This window comes from Artemia franciscana, chromosome 16, assembly GCF_032884065.1.
Source record: "Artemia franciscana chromosome 16, ASM3288406v1, whole genome shotgun sequence".
In the NCBI taxonomy this organism is placed as follows: Eukaryota; Metazoa; Arthropoda; class Branchiopoda; order Anostraca; family Artemiidae; genus Artemia; species Artemia franciscana.
The window spans coordinates 1,579,173-1,599,902 of NC_088878.1; the positions used below are offsets into that span (position 1 = coordinate 1,579,173).

The window sequence follows — 20,730 nt, forward strand, 5'->3', positions numbered from 1 at the left end:
AATATCATAACAAATTGGATGGATAAAAATCAGATACTAAATGAAAAAGAAAAAACAAGGGTCAGAAGAAGAAGCAAAACAAAACAAAACTTGTACAGTACCCAAGATGCCACCAGCAAGATGACTTGCTTGTTTTTTCTTCAACAAAGGGGACAGAGGTATTTTAATACCTGGAGTTACAAAATTGAGAAGAGACAAGGATGTAAAGCTGGAGAACATTCCAAGGAGAGTAGAATCTTAGTGGGGAGTATTTTTCTTTTTATAAAATTGTATTCACTGTCATGGTTTTGTGGGAATTTTAAAGAAACAGAGGCACCAAATACCTCTACTGTTCTCAAGTGTTTGTAACCTAGCATATCTAGAAGAAAAGAGTATTACACTACATTTTTTCTCGCTTGATGAATGATAATTCTAACATGGATACCCCTATTTAAAATAACAAAATTGTAACACCAAGACATTTAAGGTGAATACATATGTCTCAAATATTGGAATAAAGAAATGGAGCGGGGATTTACAAAAACATATTAGCATTGTCACGGTGATTTAGATGGGTTTAACCTTCATGCCCAAAAACGAGCTATCTTGTGCTATGTCTTTAAGGATGCACATTGGTCGCTTATTAAGCTGCTATAACAAGTTTTAACAATCGCTAGGTTATCATCAAATTTCTTGCTCTCAGGAATATCCTTACAGTCTTATTTGTGACTGAGACAAGGTGGAGGCCTTGGGTAGTATTACAGAATACTATATCATGAATGGAGGGAGCATTAGAATTATGACTTAAGATTTTTATATGCTTTGAAGGAGGGTTTGATAAGACGGAGGCAACCGACATTAGCGACAAGTTTTCTCTTTTCTGGAAGCGAGTCTAGAGGGAATACTTCTTATAGTTTCAAGAACCAGTATTTTCAATAGTGTAACTTTCATATAATATATTTAATTTTTATGAAAAACAAGAAATTATAATAACATTTTACATTTTGGTATTCGATTGGATCCTCTTCCCCTCTTAAGCGGCCAAATGTGTATGTCAAATAGATCGTTTTTGGTGGATTTTTATATCTATATTTTTGCTATTTTTTCCAAAAACATTCTGTTAAAATGGAGCTTTTATGGTAATGGATGCATTCTGAGGCAGGGGTGTCACTTCATTTTTTTCATTATCCCTTTATTATTTTTTTTTTTTGGGGGGGGGGGGGGCAAAATCTAGAGAGGGAGTAATTTTTAATGAAAATACAAAAGAATATTTTCTATTTTTTCAAAATCTAGAAGGGGAAGGGTATTGATATTTTCTCCACAAAAACAATTAACAAAGTACACCCTACCCACACACTTCACGTCCCTGATTGATTGGCTAAAGATGTAAATTATATGAAAAATGTAAAAAAAATGAAAAATGGAATATATACCTCTTAGTGGGTAGGCGTAAAGGATTTGAGTTAGAGCCTTTTCACTCAGCATTTGTTCAAACTCGGTTATCTAAGGAGTGACCGAGGATGCTTTCTTTGTCCTCTGTCAACTGAAAAAAATATAGAAATTGAAAGAAACATCAACTGAGGCAAGAATAATTACAAAAATATTCGTAATAACTATACCAGAAACTGGTTCTTGCCTTCATTTTAGGTAGTGACCGGAATGCGGAGACCAAGAAACGTGTCGCATTTGCAATAGAATCTCTCACATATGACAGTTAGGAGGGAGGGGGACCATGCGTGACCCCCTCCCTATTTACTGTGAGATCACGTCGAGTAAAAATAGTTTTAAGAAATAACAATGGCCCCAATTAGATACCTTGGAGAATCCTACAGTAAGTAAGGAAGAGGCTACAATATACATATGTGTACTACACCGCTTAGCACTGATTTTTCAGTTATGTTATCAGACGATATCAGGCGATTAGCGGATGATCTCACAAGCAAATACAAAATTAATCTAAATATCTATCTAGCCTATTCATGAAAAAGACTTTACTTCTCTAATGTATTCATGGGCTATGTCGAAGCGATCTAGTGGACTTCCTTTCAGCTCTTCATATGGAGATTTTCAGTTAATCTTGCTGGCCGAAAGGCAATCAATGACCAGGGTATAAATGTCCTTCTGGTCTTTGAGGCGAAGTTCATGGGTAACGAGTAGTTGTGCATCCTACTGCAAATTGGCGGATGACCACACAAGTGAGTACAATATGGATCTAAAAATCTATCCAGCCTATTCGTCAGAATTATTTTTTCTTCTTCAATCTTTTCAAGAGCTACGTCAATGTCATCTACGGGACTCCCTATCCATCCTTCCTCTGGAGATTTTCAGTTAATTTGGTTGGCTAAGAAGCAATCAGTGATCGGGGTATAGGTGTTTTTCTCCCCTTTGAGGCAAAGTTAAAAAATGAGGTATTTTTACTTACGAACGGGTGATCGGATCTTAATGAAATTTGATATTTAGAAGGATATCGTGTCTCAGAGCTCTTTAATATCCCGACCGGATCCGGTGAAATTGGGGGAAGTTGGAGAGTTGGAGGGGGAAACCTAAAATCTTGGAAAATGCTTAGAGCGGAGGGATCGAGATGAAACTTGGTTGAAAAATTAAGCTCAACTCCTAGATACGTGATTGACATAACCGGAACGGATCCACTCTCTTTTTGGGGGAGTTGGGAGGGGAGTTAATTCTGAAAAATTAGAAAAAATGAGGTATTTTTAACTCACGAAGGAGTGATCGGATCTTAAATGAAATTTCATATTTAGAAGGACCTCGTAAATCTCTTATTTCAAATCCTGACCGAATCCAGTTTATTGGGGGGAGTTGGTGGGGTGGGACCGAAAATCTTGGTAAAGGCTTAGAGTGGAAAAATCAGGATGAAACTTGGTGGGAAGAATAAGCACAAGTCCAAGGTACGTGACTGAAAAAACCGGACCGGATCCGCTCTCTTTGGGGGAGTTGGAGGGGGGGGGGGGTTATTCGGAAAATTTAAAAAAATGAGATATTTGTAACTTACGAGCGGGTAATCAGCTCCTAATATAATTTGATATTTAGAAGGATCTTGTTCTTCAGAGCTCTCATTTTAAATTTCAACCAGATCCAGTGACATTAAGGGGGAAAACGTGAAAATTGTAAGTCCAAACAAACTATCCTATGTCCTGCAACTCATCTAAATTTACTGCTTGAAACTAGCCCAAGTCCAAATAAGGACATAGAATAGTTTCACGGTGTGAGAAAAGCAAATTTGCAACATAGGATAAGAAAGAAAAAGGCTTTCTAGCGGCGTAGGGCCAATTCTGACTGCAAATTTGGATTCAGCACACAATTTGGCACAAGATAGACTAATAATCGATTTTTTTCCATTTTTGGACATTGGATAGTTTGATTCGTAGCACATTTGGAGGTAGGATAGTTTCGTTCCAGTGTAGCGGACATGATGCATCAAAGATGAAAACATTAGACCAATATACATTTTAAGGCAATATCTGGGGACATTAGGGCGTTGTGAAGGTTTGGTCGTCCAAAAAACGACCTCAATTCTTGAAAAACAAAAACAAAAAAGAATTCAATGATGTGATTTTATGACATTGCACCTCTGATTCCGAATTTGTGTGGGTTTAGTAGTTTGAAAATAGATCCTAAATTTGAAGGAAAGCTTTACCTCAGGATTATTAAACAGAGGTTTAAGGGGGAAGGACGAATGTTTATTTTTCAGCATTGATAGATGGCTCCCTTATGGAATATGACTAAGTAACCAATGTAATTTCCTAGACTATTCAAATCCATAAGATTCATCTAGAATTAGAGGTTTGCCCTGTAGTTCAACTTTTTGGATCAGTTCTTAAACACCAAGACTTCTGAAGCTGGGATTCTCAACCTTTTCATTTCTAATACCAGTCTAGGCATCCATGTTAGTAAGGAGACATGTATTTTATTGTTAAAATAATTTAACAAAATTTTATACAAGGAATGTTGTCGTAAGCCTTGAAGGGCCAAGTTCGAAATTTTAGAGTCAATAAACTATAGATGTAGATGAGACAGAGATTATAAATGGCAAAAATTCAAAGACTGGCCGAAACGCTAAATGAAAAATTAACAGAATTAAAAATCACTTTTTAGTCAATAGTTACAACCGCAAAATATCATAACAAATTAGATGGATAAAAATCAGATATTAAAAGAAAAAGAAAAAAACAAGGGGCAGAAGAGACAAAGAAGAGACAAAAAAAAAGAGACAAGGTGGAGGCCTAGGGTGGTTTTACAGAATACTATATCATGAATGAAGGGAGCATTAGAATTATGACTTAAGATTTTTAAATGCTTTGAAGGAGGGTTTGATAAGAAGGAGGCAACCGACATTAGCGACAAGTTTTTTCTTTTCTGGAAACGAGTCTAGAGGGAATATTTCTTATAGTTTCAAGAACCAGTATTTTCAATAGTGTACCTTTCATATAATATATTTAATTTTTATGAAAAACAAGAAATTATAATAACATTTTACATTTTGGTATTCGATTGGATCCTCTTCCCCTCTTAAGCGGCCAAATGTGTATGTCAAAAAATTATTAGAACTCTCTTTATTAACTACTAATTACAAAAACTATAAATACACACAACCGCCCTGGGGAAGGCTCCAAGAGCCTGATGTTGGACGGCTGCAATCCTCTGATTCTCAACCTAATTTAATAAGAAAAAAAAAACAGAAACTAAAAAAAACGGAAACTAAAGAAGGACAAAACACTCTCACTCATTTACTCCTTAATACCAGAATATAAATAAATAAAGGCTAACAATAATTAAAAAAAAAGAAGAAAAAGAAAAAAAAGAATTATCTCCCCACTTCCAATAAATGTTTTTTTATTTAATTTACTTTAAACAGCCCAATATGTTCCGCCTCCCTAATGCCAGCTGGGATATCATTCCAAATAGCCGGAGCTAAATACCTAATTCCGAAAGCTGCACGTGTGGTGTCTCGGTACTCAACAATAAAATTATCTGCCTCTCTTGTCTCATACCCATGGAGGGAACGATTTACTCGAAGAAAACTGGTAAAAACTGGAGGACATACATCATAGCAACATCGATACGCAAAAACAGCAGCTTGATAATCTCGAATCTGACCAATGTTAAGCACTCGTAATTTCTTAAAACATGACGCGGTATCATTCACATTTTCTACATAATTACCAAGAGGACGTACTGTTTTATTTTGTAGAATCTGCACTCTTTTAAAATTTGCATAGAAATTACTAGACCAAAGGACACAACCATAAGAAATATAAGGCCCAACAATGGTGTGGTATAATAATAAAAGAACTGGTAATGGTAAAACATGCTTTAATCGACGCAAAATTCCCAAACTTCTAGCAACTTTAGCTGCAACAAGATGACTATGGTTCTTCCAAGATAGATTACAATCAAGCTGGAACCCCAAATAACGAACTTCAGGCAGTTGTGACAGAGGCCTGCCGTTAAAAAATATCTTTTTATCAACACATGGAGGCTTACCAACTCTCCTATAAATCATAAAATTAGTTTTATTAACGTTTACTGACAAAAGGCTCAAACTTGTAAATACAAAAAATGCCTTTAATATTCTATTAACTTTCAACAACAAATCATCGACAGATTGACTAGACATTGTTAAAGCTGCATCATCCGCAAAAGTCGTAATACAACACTCAGGTAAGTAGAAACGCATTGAATCAACATACACAAGGTACAGAAGTGGTCCCAAAACAGACCCCTGAGGTACACCACACCTCACTTGAAAAGGAGAAGAAAACACATCATTTAATACAACTTGAATAGATCTACCACTTAAAAAACTATTAAACCACTTTAAATAATTACCACGAACTCCAAGTGATTGTAGACGTTTGAGTAGTATATTAAAATCCACTGTATCGAATGCTTTTCTAAAATCGATGAAAACTGTCAAAGGGATTTCACCACGTTCAAAGCATTTATTTACAGTATCACAAAGGGAATGCACGGCATCCGACGTCGAGTGACCTTTCCTAAAGCCAAACTGGTTTTCACTTAACATCCCCGTTTTCATAAGGTGATCATAAAGCCTTTTATGCACAATTTTTTCAAATATTTTCGAAAACAAGGGTAGGATTGATATGGGTCTATAATTTTCAATTTCTAGCTTAGAGCCACCTTTGTGAAGGGGGATTACTTTTGCCCTTTTAAGCGCGTCAGGGAATATACCGGATTGGTGGGAAAGATTGATGATATGGACTAGACATGGCATTAAATAACACATCACTGACTTAAAAGTTTTCAGATTAATGCCATCAATCCCTGCTGAATTCGATTTGATTGTTTTCACAACCTTCAGAATTTCATCTCCAGTACAAGGCTGAAATTCAATTTCATTTCCGATTCCTCTATCATCCACAAATTCATCTTTCATTAAATCATTATTAAAGGTCACCAACCCTTGCGCCTGTACGTTTTGCCCAACGCTTGAAAAAAACTCAGCAAATTTAGTCGTGATACTTATTTCATCATTAACAAATTCACCTTGAATCAGTAGCAAATAGATCGTTTTTGGTGGATTTTTGTTTCTATATTGTTGCTATTTTTCCCAAAAATATTCTTTTAAAATGGAGCTTTTATGGTAATGGATGCATTGTGAGGCAGGGGTGTCACTTCATTTTTTTCATTCTCCCTTTTTTTTTTGGGGGGGGGGGGTCAAAATCTAGAGAGGGAGTAATTTTTAATGAAAATACAAAAGAATATTTTCTATTTTTTCAAATTCTAGAGGGGGGGGGGGTATTGAAATTTTCTCCAAAAAAATTAAACAAAGTACACCCTACCCACACACCTCACGTCCCTGATTGATTGGCTAAAGATGTAAATTATATGAAAACTGTAAAAAAAAATAAATGAAAAATGGAATATATACCTCTTAGTGGGTAGGCGTAAAGGATTTGAGTTAGAGCCTTTTCACTCAGCATTTTTTCAAACTTGATTATCTAAGGAGTGACCGAGGATGCTCTCTTTGACATGATGGAAATGGATCCGCTCTCTTTGGGGGTGGGGGGGGGGGGTTGTAATTTCAGAAAAAAATGAGGTATTATTAACTTAAGAACGCGTTACCAGATCTTAATGAAATTTGATATTTAGAAGGAGCTTATGTTTTAGAGCTCTTATTTTAAATCCCGACCAGATCTGATGATTTTGCGGGGAATTGGAGGGGGAAACCAGAAATCTTGGAAAACGCTTAGAGTGGAGAGATCGGGATGAAACTTGGTGGGTAGAATAAACAAATGTTGTAGATACGTGATTGACGTAACCGGACTGGATCCGCTCTCTTTGGGGGAGTTAGGGGGGGGGGTCAGTGCTTTGGCGAGTTTGACGCTTCTGGAAGTGCTAGGACGGTGAAAATTGGTAGGTGTGTCAGGGATCTGCACAAATTGACTTGATAAAGCTGTTTTCCCATATTTGACCATCTGGGGGGCTCTAAGGAGAGGAAAAATTAGAGAAATTGAGGTATTGCTAACTTACGAGTGGGTGATCGGATCTTAATGAATTTTGATATTTAGAAGGATCTTGTGTTTCAGAGCTCTTAATTTAAATCCCGACCGGCATTAAGCCTCTGATTTTTGTTTTAAATCAAACTATTGGTTTTTAGAATTGCGCTAGAGCTGGTGCCATATAAGGTCTTGGCTCTTGGCTCTTCCGACTTCGTCACAAGTGCCATATGAGCTCTTAGCTCTTGTTATGAAGTTTTACCGTCCAATATAAGAAAGGAAGCTGTTCATCATTATCATTAATTTTATCATTGAATGAGAATCTAATAAATAACAAAGTAGTCGAGTAATCTCATAATTTAAGCTGAAAGTGCTATCTTTTTAAATGTAAGCAGCAATGATTCACTCACCAATTCAAATAACTTCCATTTATTTGCAATGAAAGGAAGCTGATGCTTAATACTTAAAGTTGATATCTCATTTTTAGCACACGACAAAAAAACCTATTCCAAGATCCTGATCAATATCAATGTCTATTTTTAATCCCATGTGTCTAACCATTCAAAAATTGGTTTTTATTTTGGACTTTTAAAAACAGTATTTCTAAGTTAAAATGATAAAAAATAGTCTTAAATCAAGAATATCAAAGTCATATCTTAGTCTTTCTAGGGTGTTCTATATTCCTAGGATGCGTAATATTATTAGAGTAGATAGAAGTCGAAGAACAGTATATCGTCTGTACATTTATTCCTGCTGTCATATGTCTAATTTGGAAACTTTTTTCCTTTATTTTTTTTTCGAAAATAGCCTGTGGAATTTTATTATAAAATTCAACACAATTTCTGTTCTTCAATTCAAACTATTATTAACCATTTAATTACTAGTAAATTACAAATGTAAAGCGGTTACTGGGACCAAGAGGCTTGGAAACTTCTAGAGGTTTATTCACAAATAATGGATAGCAGATTTTACTTTGTTTTGATTTATGCATAAGATGATTCACGCCTTCTTATCCTTCAGAACCAATAACCGTTCCTAACTTGTATTTGGGCGTTGCTTCAAGTAACATACACACCCACACACACACACAAAGAATAGCGTGTTGTTTCTGTCTCACTAGCAGTATTTGTCTTATTTCTTTTATCGTCAAAAATTGGAGAATTCTTTCTACTGTTATTCGTCAATTATAAAAAGTCATTGCACTAATTAAGACAGTACTTAACTGAAAGTTCCAAATTAGGAAACGAAATTTTGCCCCTAAGTTTGTATTTGTTGGTAAGGCAACAATAATCTGCATAATGTGTATAATGATAATCCATGGTGTGGTGTCATTACTTATTGATAAACTGCAATATCACTCTAAAATAAAAATTTACTAAACCTTTAATAAAGTACTACAACCAGGAGGATTTAGATAGAGGAGAGGGAGGGTAGCTCAGCAGAATTTCAAACATGCAATCTATAGTCTAAATATATATGCAGATTTAGATTTAGAAGATCTCAAGCGAAGAATTAGCGCCAACATCACCGATTAACCCGTTGGAATCACTAGATGGCGTAAGCAACCCATTCTTGGATGATAGTAGTATGGATCTATTTGAAACATCAATAAATCCATTTAAGCAAGAAGATGATCCAGTTGCACACCAGTTCAATAGGAAGCAGACATATAATCCCAGTTGCAGATTCACAGCCAACAATTAAAAAATATCCAGTATATCAGCTTCGAATGTAACAAACCTAACCTGACCATACAAGAAGTTGTGCGAAAAGTCTAAAATCTGAAGATTCAATCAGATGTGCAACCACTACCCAGATAACTAGTACTACTGCTACCCATAAACTTTGCCCCAAAGATGAGAAAAACGTCTATACCCGATCATTGATTGCTTCTTAGCGAATCAAATTAGCTGAAAACCTCCAGAGGAAGGATTGATAGGGAGTCCCCTAGATGACGTTGACTTAGCTCTTGAAAAGATTGAAGAAGAAAAAAGAATTCTGACGAATAGGCTGGATAGATTTCTAGATCCATATCGTACTCGCTTGTGTCGTCATCCGCCAATTTTGCAGTTGGATGCACAACTACTCGTTACCCTGAAATTTCGCCTCAAAGACCAGAAGGACATTTATACCCTGGTCATTGATTGCCTTTTGGCCAGCCAGATTAACTGAAAATCTCCAAATTAGGAGCTGAAAGGAGCTAGATTGCTTCGACGTAGCCCATGAATAAATTTAAGAAAAGTAAAGTCCTTTTCATGAATTGGCTAGATAGATATTTAGATTAATTTTGTATTTGCTTGTGAGATTATCCGCTAATCCCCTGATATTGTCTGATGCCATAATTGAAAAATCAGTACTAAGTGGTGTAGTACACATATGTATATTGTAGCCTATTCCTTATTTATTGTAGGATTCTCAAAGGTATCTAATTGGGGCCATTGTTATTTCTTAAAACTATTTTTACTCGAAGTGATCTCACAGTAGATAGGGAGGGGGTCGCGCACGGTCATACAACTGTCATATATGGGAAATTCTATCGCAAATGCGACACGTTTCTTGGTCTCCGCATTCTGGTCACTACCTAAAATGAAGGCAAAAACCAGTTTCTGGTATAGTTATTACGAATATTTTTGTAATTATTCTTGCCTCAACTGATGTTTCTTACAATTTCTAAATTGTTTTCAGTTGACGGAGGACAAAGGGAGCATCCTCGGTCACTCCTTTGATAACCAAGTTTGAACAAACGCTGAGTGAAAAGGCTCTAACTCAAATCCTTTACGCCTACCCACAAAGAGGTAAATATTCCATTTTTCATTTTTTACAGTTTTTTTTACTCATATAATTTACATCTTTAGCTAATCAATCAGGGACGTGAGGTGTGTGGGTAGGGTGTACTTTGTTAATTGTTTTTGTGGAGAAAATATCAATACCCTCCCCCTTCTAGATTTTGAAAAAAATAGAAAATACTCTTGTATTTTCATAAAAAAATTACTCCCTCTCTAAATTTTGACCCCCTCCCTAAAAAAGAGGGAGAATGACACCCCTGCCTCAGAATGCATCCATTACCATAAAAGCTCCATTTTAACAGACTGTTTTTGAAAAAATAGCAACAATATAGAAATAAAAACCCACCAAAAACGAGCCATCTGACACACACGTTTTGCCACTTAAGAGGGGAAGAGAATCCAATCGAATACCAAATGTATAATGTTATTTTAATTTCTTGTTTTTTCATAAAAATGAAATATATGAAACAAAAAAAAAATGGAGAAAAATTATCGGAAACGAGTTACACTATTGAAAAAGAGAAACAATTTAAATACCATAGCAGGTTGGCATATAAGCACAAAGGTGAATAAATAACATACAAACCAAATGATATGATATAGAGAACGACAGAAAGCTCATAATTTTTAATTTCCTTGGATATAATGTGTCAAGGCGAGGGACAAAAAAAAATAAAAATTCTTCACTCTTATTAGTATGCTACAAGTCAAATCATTACAAAGAAGAAGAAAATAAAAATTTCTATAATGATGATAATATTAATAAAAAATAGAGAAATAATGAATCAACATGAATAATAATAGTAGGAGATGTTCCGGAACAGTGAGAGTCCTGGACTCCCACTGTATCGCAGGATTATATATTGTAGGACTCTCGCTCTTTGGAAATATATGTATGTACGTTAGATGTAGCCTTCCAAAAGCTTGTTAAATACATGTATTATTGTTATTTATATTTATCATCACTTATCGTAATTAATTATAGTTAATTATACAAACGGGTCTCGTGATACTGATCATAATAATATAATATAACTAGCTGGGTCCCGGCGGGGTAGCCGCTGGGCCCCAGAATGGCATGCGACAGGCTTATATGTATGGATTCTCATTGTCCCTTGTGTTCTAACTGCAGACAGTTTGCTGTCTTTTCATATTGCGGTTTTTTCAAAGATATTTGATTATTAAACCAAGTCCAATTTCTAACAATAATATCTAAGTTTCAAAGTTTTGTTTTTCTTTTTAAGGCTTTTGAATTCTTGTAATCCCTGGTTTTTTACTTCCTTTTTTTATTTTTTTTACTTTTTTTAGTTTTTTTCTTTCTCCTTTTTAGTTATTTTAAATGTTTACCTTTATCCCAACAACACATGTGCAGGGTGCTAATTTTTAACTGCGTAAAATCGGCGGATATATATCTGGTAATTCCTCTGATATACTCGGGTAATTCCTCGACACGCATTCTTTTTTACTTTCTCTTTCATCCACAAGCCTGGTTTCTCGTTGCTCTTGTAATACATTGACACGCTTTCTTTTGGTAATTTCTCTCTGAGCTGCAAGCCTACCCCCCCGCTAAAAGGTGTTCATTTTTATCTACGTAAAACTTGTGTATATACAACATTCTTCGCAGTCCCATTGTCTGTGCATATAAATAGGTTGTCCAGTATACCAACTCTTGAATATACAACATATAATTGTCCATGGGAAAAACAATCCGTATTAAGATCTATACCGCATTTTTCTAATGATTGCCCCTGAGCTTTGTTAATGGTGATTGCAAATGCTAATCGAATTGGGAATTGCAACCTTTTAAATTGAAAAGGCAGATTTGTTTGAATCACGGGAATGCGAGGAATAAAAACAGCCTCACCCTAGGAAGGCCCTGTCAAAATAGACACTAAAGGAGTTGATCGTCGTATCACTGGAACTCTTCAATACTGGTTTGAAGTGTAGCGTTTCAAAATCAAATGGAGTGGATATTTCTGTGAGTCTTTTCCTGTTTTGAATGGTGTGCGGCAAGGTGGGGCCCTCTCCCCGTTGCTTTATAACCTTTATGTGGATGATCTTAACCTGCATTTGGCACAAACTGGGGTTGGCTGTTTCATTGGTGGTGTTTGCTTCAATAACCTGAGTTATGCTGATGACCTGGTTGGAGTTTCATTATCTTTTGTTGGATCCTATAAATATCTTGGATTCACAGTGGTTCCAATTCTGAGTGATGAGCTTCATGTTAAGGCACTTTCACGTTCGCTGTGCTGCAGGGCTAACATACTCATTCGTAAGTTTGGGAGTTGTGACCCTTCTGTAAGATGCTTTCTTTTCAGAGCCTGCAGCATTCATTTGTACGGTCTAGCTTTTGTACAATCTCTGTCTGTTAGGTGTGAGAATTCTCTTCGGGTTCTTTATAACAATTCTTTACGGTGGCTTCCTAATCTTCCTTCGAATTGTAGTGTATCCGGAATGTTTGGTGGTGGTGGCCTCCCATCTTTTCCTTAGCTCCGTAGAACATCTTCTCTTTCTATCCAGACAAGGATACTTGCTTCGGATGAATTGTTTTTTTTGTTGTTGTTGCTGATTGTTTTTTGTGTGTTAATGATTTATCTGTTTTTTTCTATTTTTTTTTGTAAGTGGCCCTAGTTGGTCTTAAGTTGAATAAATAATAATAATATAAATACTTTAATAACAAATACTAAATAATTGAAAACATCAGTGCCGTCCGTAAGTACTATGGTTTCTGCCAATTTTTCATGTTGGGATGTTCTGGCGGAATTATCTGGGGGCTATTTTCCGCGTTGTTTGATTTCTGGGAAATTGGAGAAACCGATTAGAGATTAAAATCTTACTCAAGTGAAAGAATGCGAAGGAGAACTTTTTCAGGCTGAACTGTGTGCAAGCAATTTTACAAGGAGGGATGATTATCAACGAGGATGGAACTATCTGGAGGTAATTTAACGGGGGAAAATTTACTTTACGTTGGATGAAGTTTCAATGAATGAGATTTCCACGAGTGAGAGGTTGCTCCTCCACATATTAAAGGTATCCCCCTCTTTATTACCTTACTGTTTGTGCTAAAGTTTGACTGTTTGTCCCAATTTTTAGAGCGTTTACTGAAAATGGTGGCTTTTTAATTAGATTAAGAAGCTATTTGAAAAGTGCTAACAACTTTAGCGTAAAGAGTAAGGTAATGTATAGGGGGGGGGACCCTTCATATAAGGATTAAAGCTTTCAAAATTAATTTGTAAATTTGGTTTGAAATTGTCATTTACGGTGAGCCAAATTCGAACCAATATTAGTTGAAAAATGTTTCGAAAATAAATTTAAAAAATTAGTTTTTTTTACTGAAAGTAAGGAGCAATATTAAGATTTAAAACGAATAGAAATTATTCTTTATACGTAAAGGGATTGTCCCCTCCTCAACGCTTCACTCTTTAAGCTGAAGTTTGCATTGTTTAAAATGTAGAGTTGTGGTAAAGAGTCAAACTTCAGTGAAAGAGTGAGGAGTAGAGGAGGGAATAGCACCTCTCATATACTGAACATTTTCTGTTTGGTTTAAGTTTTAATGTCGTTCCTCACTTTCTGTTAGAAACTTGCTTTTTTTCATTTTATTCAAAAAAGAAAAGCCTATTGCCTGTTGCTTACACATAGTATTTGCTTTTGGGAAGTAAACGGATATACTTCGGGAAGCAAATTTTCTGTGGGGGAATTTTCAGTGATGGGACGTGAGGGATGCCCCTTCTTAAATACTTCTCTCTTTACGCTAAAGTATGATTTTGTATCCTAATCCTCTAAGAACAAAAAGTGAAACACAAGGTTTGTTAAATTAGAATAACATAGTGTTTTGGAAATCCTAAATAGAGTTAACGTGAAGAGTGCGGTATTGTGGAGGGGAATCCTCTTATCGTAATAATTTCTGTTCGTTTAAGTTATAATGCTGATCCTTACTTTCAGTTGAAGAAGTCTGCTTTCTTATATTTAATCACTCAAAGGCACAAACAATTCTCAATGGAAAACATTGAAATTCCGCTGATTTCACGCTTTCGATGCGTGAGCTAATTGCATATTGGCAGTTAGATCGCCTCTGCATCACCTTTGTCAACGTAGCGTTAATCAGCTATGCAAGGGTGGAATGTGACGTAAATTATACAATTAAGGTAAAAAAAAAATTCTGGTGTTCTGACCATAACCGATCTGTCGCACCAAATTTAATGAAACTTGTATATTTCGAATCAGCATAATAAGCCATTTTTTAAAAATATATCTATTGGTATCAAAATTCTGTTTTTTAGAGTTTTGATTTCAATTTAGCCGCGTTACCACGAACTATAGGATCGATGCAGTAGAAGGAAATTTAAATACGTGGTGCGTCAGTTACAATAGTAAAACTATACTTAATATGCACACAATATGCACAATATTCTCTTCTGTTGGTGATTTATTTTCACAGTTAAGCAATTTGCTTTCTTTGTCAAGTATTTTTTTGGTTAAAGAAATAAACTGTTATTAGGCAACTTTTGTGGCAATTTGTCTTACACAAACACCCATATAAACCGAGGGTTATGTTTTTGTGAGGCAACATCAACAGTCGGTGGAGAGACAATCCTTTGTAAATGTGACGAAAACTAAAATCCTTGTCAACACCACTGGTGGATCCAGGGGACCGGTAAGGGACCCTGGGCCCCTTTCAACATTTTACTGGTGCCATGATTTTGTGGTTTTTTCGTCTGCTTTTCACTCCTTTTTTTGAATAAACTTGTCAAATTGGTCAGTTATTGGCGCCCTTGTAACATCGGGTCCCCCAAGATTTTGCTCTAGATCCGCCTTTCGTTAACACTAGGCTGAGAAAAAAAAATAATATTGTTTTGCAAAATTAATAAATGACATCAGTAAGATTAGATTTATGTTTGGGGTTTTCAGGTTCAGGTTTATTTATTTTCCAATCATATATACAGAACATGCTAAGTGTAGTTTTTAATTTGTAATGCTTAATAATTATGTACTGTTCTATAATCTTTGCTAACCATGGCATTTAAAATCATTTTTATGATTGAATGTGAATGATAAAATTATTCACTTTCTTTTCTGTATAATTTCCAACAACTTTTATCATGGTTTAAAATATTAACATAAATGTTCTGCTCATCACGCTTTAACACTTTCCTCATCGTTAATTGAGGCATGGCCCTATCTTGACCTGGACACTACCTCCTCTCAATTTCTTAACAGCTAGCCCAATATGTCACTATTGTGCTGTTTGGCTGTCTCTTCCATATATTCGTTAGTTTCACCCATTAACTTCCGGCTGACATCTTCTATAATATATATTTTAACACTTTCTCTACTTCCTTTTTTTCTTCTTATTCTCGCATAATCTGTCGTTCAGATATATCTTGTACTGACGCCACCTCCCTCTTAAAGTATTTTTGCTAATATTCCTAGCTGCGTTTCTAAATATACTCCATAAGACATTCGAGATATCGGAATGACAGATATCTGAAAGACATTCGTGAGGAGGGACTTTCCCCGGGGACCACCAACCCTGGAACGGGTCGGGGTTTTAATTAATTTATGATATACTATGTATTTGTATTTATAATAAGATTTAGCTTAATTTTCGTAGGTTCCAAGAAATTTTTTCAAGTGGACCTCCAACCCCGTTGTTAGTTAGTCATTGTTTAAAACTCATGACTTTAGTATTGGTATTATGAACAACATTCTAGAGTTATTTATTTTTTCCAAAATACGATAAGCTTCACCAAGCTAATCTTTATGTCTACTGAGTAAGTTATTCCTCTCCACTTTATCGTTTTAAAAAACTTTTATAAATTGTTTTTATAAACTAATGAATTTATTTCTAGGCTTCTGTACCAGTTACTGTGCATTTCCCTGCGGAATTGATTGTGCGTAGTCAGTTTGTAGGATTTGGTGATGATCTGCTTTTTCCAATTATACTTGGCTCAATTCTTGTTGGATTTGTATTCCTTGTGGCTGAACTCGTAGATTATATCTGTCACAGGTATGCGATATTATTTTTACTTCTATAAAATGGGGGAGGGGGAGAAATTCTCATAAAACTTACATGATTCACAAAGACTAATTTAAAACTGATACTTGAACTTTGTTTAATCAACATAGTAAACAAAACAACAAATTATAACAAAGGTAGTAAGAGAAGTGGAACTTGATGCGTAACCTTTATCACAAGAAACTAGAACTAATAACTCACCGAAGTACCAATCCGCCTGAGGCCAACACCGCTTTGCACGCTCCTCAACCATCCCAGCCTACTCAAAGCCTCCCTATTTAAACCCTTTCAAGAAGTTGCAATTTCATTTGAATAATTTATTACGGCCTTTTTCCAAACCCATTTGACGACGATCTTCCCCAATCCCTTCATAGATGACCGAAAAGGACGACCTTTGCCAATATGTCATCCTTCATTTGCAAGACGTGTCCTAACCATCTCACCCTTTCTCCCATTACAGACCCATAAAGTGGCATTAAATTTTTCGTTTAGCTCACTGTTTTAAATACAGCCAGTCAAACAGTAACCCAAAACAATCCATTGACAGTTCCCCTAGAAAACATCCGATAAATCATGCTCTTTTTTTCGGAGCGTCCATTTTCCGGAAACGTATTTGACCACTTTTATCACTGTAGTTTCCAATATTTTAATCTTGGTACACAGGCCTATCTTCAATTCTTCCTGTAAAAAAAACACTGTATACCTTGGCTATTGTACTTTTAGTATGTCCACTGCACCCACCGTCTTCACTATTGATGCTACCCAGGTAATTGAAGCTATCCACTTGATCGATCTTCTTGTTATCCCACATCACCTCTTCACCATCATTTAATCCTAGGCTAAGTGACTTAGTCCTGTTAATACTAGTTTTCAAACCTATTCTTGCACCCTGAACTCTCAAAACCTCCTAAAATCATTCAGCTTGCTGATATTTTTTTCTAGGAAACTAAAATTATCTGCATAATATAAGTGTAGAAGACTTTTACCTTTCCACTTGATTCCATGCTCTCCCATAGCCTTTGCCGTGTTCTTCAGGTCAAAGTCCATCAAAATGATCCATGTAAATAGGGATAGAATTCAACCCTATTTAACTTCTAATTGAACGTGAAACCAGCTACTAATCTCACTTCCTACGTTAACCATAGCAATGTTGTTTTCGAACATGGCAATAATCGCTTTAATCTATTTATCTGGTATATTATCAGAACTAAGGAGGTATGATGACTCAGACACTCCTCAATTATTAATCCGAAAGTAAAAATCCGGTCGACACATCCTCTCCCCTTCCTAAAAACAAGCTGTTCTTATCTTCAAATAGTATTTTTCAGTATTTAAAAAGCACTTTCAAAGTATTCTACAGCATTTTAAAGTTTGGAAAGTATTACCACGCTAAGTAATTTGCTACATGCAGATACCAGGCTAATTGCTACACTCATTCTTACCACTTTTCTTATAAAGGGTGGTTTTATTAAAGTTCCATATCCATCAAAATTTAAAAAATCATGTAATGTTTTAGAGGTAATTACTTGGCTTCAAAAAAGAGAGACAGAGACAGCATCCCTCCTTACTTGCATTTCGTTACCATGAACTGTTTGAAGACGGTAGGACGTGAGGTGACGATAGTGCAATCTATCAGACGATTGTGTGAAAGTGTTGTCGGTTCATTTGTTAATAGATAAGTCTATCTATCATCCGTCTATGCGTCATTTCTAGGACGGAACTAAGATAGATAGCCATAGAACTAAGATCATTGTAGAGCCTATAGTTTTCCTAGTGCTCGGTTAAATGGCACGTGTTAACGGTGGGAGTAAGAATGACTCTCTTATTGCACCGGTATTTGTCTGTTAGCTTTTAGAAAGGTACGCCTGTCTATATTTGAAATTTAAAGAAATAAGAGACTCCTTCTTTTAACAACAGCCAAGAGCTCATATGGCACTTGTGACGAGGGCGGAACCTATAATAAGACTTGGTACTAGAGTTATCGATTTTGCTGTTCTTTGTTTATTGGCAATTATTACAAAGATAAACTTGTAAATACCATGTTCCTGTAGTCTCTTCGTGTTCGGCATTCTACCTGTAAAGAAGATAAATTAGTTACGTAAGGCGTTTCTTTTCTTCTTTATGAATTTTATTGTGTTCTTTTTTTATTATTTCATTGTTGTATTCTTGTCGAATTTTCTTTTTTGGTGTTTCATCTTTTTTAGCATATTTTGGAAAAGTGATGAAAATGGGATAATGGTCGCTGTAATATTGTTCTAGTACTCCGGAATGCTGTTGATCAGAGGGTATGCTTGTGAAAATCAGATCTATTATTGAGCCGTTAACTGTAGTGGGCTTGTGTATGAGCTGTAGAAGTCGATGGTTAGTAAGGGCATAGTGTAAAGTATTCTTTTCAGTATTTGTTGTTTCTTTACCGTTTATATTAAAGTCACCTAACAAGATTATATGACCGTTGTCAATACATGGGGTTAATAAGTCGCTTATGCAGCCAATGAGTTTATTAATGTGCACGTGGTGTCTTGAATATGTAAAATATGAAATTTGTCTATTGTGGATGCTCTATTTTAATTTATATTAGCTCAATTCTGTTACGCCTTTAGTTTTCGACTTTATAGAGATTTGACTCAGGTTTTCAGAGACATATACGGCAGAGCCATACATGTTGCCTGAATTATCGTTTCTAGAAAGTTTGTAACCGGGTATTGTAAGCGTTTCGCTGTCTATTGAAGGTACAAGTCGTGTTACCTACAAGAATAGTACGCCTGCTTCAACAGGTCTGTCGTGTATTTACAAGTCTCTGACGTACGGTACCTTCGAAACGATTGAACATTTTTAAAAACGACTTTAAAGTTTCTATGGTGGAATTTTGTGTTAGGTCATTGAATGGAACCTGTCGTAGTCTTTTCATCTCTCCTTGTACATCTGGAGATACTGATATCTTATCTTCATTGATTTGAACTATCTTTAAACCTTGGATTAACCTGGCTCTACATAATGCAACATAGCGAATGTGAGGAAATGCTCTGGAACCTGTTACGTCTGTCGCTATTTCTTCTAAGATGTCCCCGTGTGCTTTGTGTACGGTTTTGGTAGAGGATGGTCGCAAAGGTAATTCGAATCTTTCTATTTCTTTGCATTCTTTTTTCGTTATTCTGAACATCCATACTGTGCGGAAGATTTGAATCCAGTCTCTCAGTATTTCATTCGGAAATCTACTTTTGATGGTGTTTCTAGTAATTTTACCAGCATTTTATCGTTAAACAGGATCCAGATAATATTGCCAATGGATCCTCCTGATCCATTGGCAAGTTGATTGCCAACTTCTATATTGACGGTCAATTCTACATGTTCCTTAATAGCGAGTTTTTGCTCAAATGGTAAGCCTTGTGCCTCATTAAGTGGTAGGTGTTTGGCCTTTTTGAGAAAATATTGTTTAAGGGATCGGACGACATCACCTCTTACGGAATCTTGGGGTATATTGTTTCTTCTCTGTTGCTACGTTTTGATGCGCTACTGCATTGAACTTGTCTACCAAAGTATTGGACATGAAAAGATGTTGAACTGTAAATGGGGCTTTAGGGACTTTACTTGTTTGAAACAGTTGAATGTCTTCTTCAATTTGATCTCCAGTTCTTAAGCGATTCAAAGCTTCGGTAAATTTTTGTATCATAATTTCGTCAATTTCACACATGATTTTATCTTGCCAGAAACTAAGGAAGGGAGCTTCGTAAGGGCTAGTAGAGGATTGGAATACATAATGGCTTGCTAAAGATCGTAACTGGTACAGGTCTCCAAAGAAGAGAATTGATACTCCTCCAAAGTCATGATTTGTTTTAGTCTATGATTTATCATTTCGAATAAAAGTAACAATCGCAATAACTTATAGCATGTATAAAACTCAGTAAAAATTTGTCTTTTCACAACTTAAAACTTCAAAACTTCAAAATGGCAGTACAGAAATAGGGCTAGAACCTCTGTATGTATTTGCCATCCCGCGGGTCAGTCTTCATGCACTCTCTGGGCGTTGGCGACTCTAAGTTGCAAATGATTCCAAAGCTGTTGAAAATACATATATTAGGTCCTTTTTTGACTATTTTGGGAGGTTCCTCCTTCGGAGTATCATTCTCATTTGGCTTTCTGTTATCATGCCAGTGGCTCTTCATGTACAAAAATGAGGCACCAATGCCTGTTAATACACTAATTGCTTGCTTGGCTTTCCAAATTGTCTTTATGAGACCTTTCATCCTAACTAGGCTAAATATTGTTGTCAACCACACATCAAGCTTTGAGGTTTGAATTATTCTACAGTGTTGAATTATTTGAATTATTCTACAGTGTTTCGAATATGTTCGCTCCTGCCATAGATTCTTCGTTAATAATTAAAAGCTTCATTTTCTTCAATTTCACTCTCAGCTGATTTATCTTATCAGCTGCCAAATCTTTGAAGTTTTTCATTCCTTTACTTAGTGGT

The 20,730-nt window shown here is 35.8% G+C and overlaps 1 protein-coding gene across 13 annotated transcripts in view; it reads left to right on the top strand.

Annotated features, from left to right (window-relative positions):
• The window catches only part of LOC136036889 (uncharacterized), a 137,850-nt gene that overhangs the window by 14,509 nt on the left and 102,611 nt on the right, over positions 1 to 20,730 (top strand). For 5 of the 13 annotated variants that reach the window (XR_010619813.1, XR_010619812.1, XR_010619811.1 and 2 more), the window contains exons 2-4: positions 10,143 to 10,252; positions 14,186 to 14,388; positions 16,093 to 16,250. Coding sequence is in view for 6 of the 13 variants with exons in the window: in XM_065719252.1 (XP_065575324.1) it covers positions 14,278 to 14,388; positions 16,093 to 16,250 (269 nt within the window). In the remaining 7 variants the exon portion in view is untranslated. Of the gene's footprint in view, positions 1 to 10,142; positions 10,253 to 13,114; positions 13,274 to 14,185; positions 14,389 to 16,092; positions 16,251 to 18,463; positions 18,737 to 20,730 lie in introns of those variants that run through there. The other 8 variants (XR_010619816.1, XR_010619815.1, XR_010619810.1 and 5 more) reach the window with 7 other exon arrangements.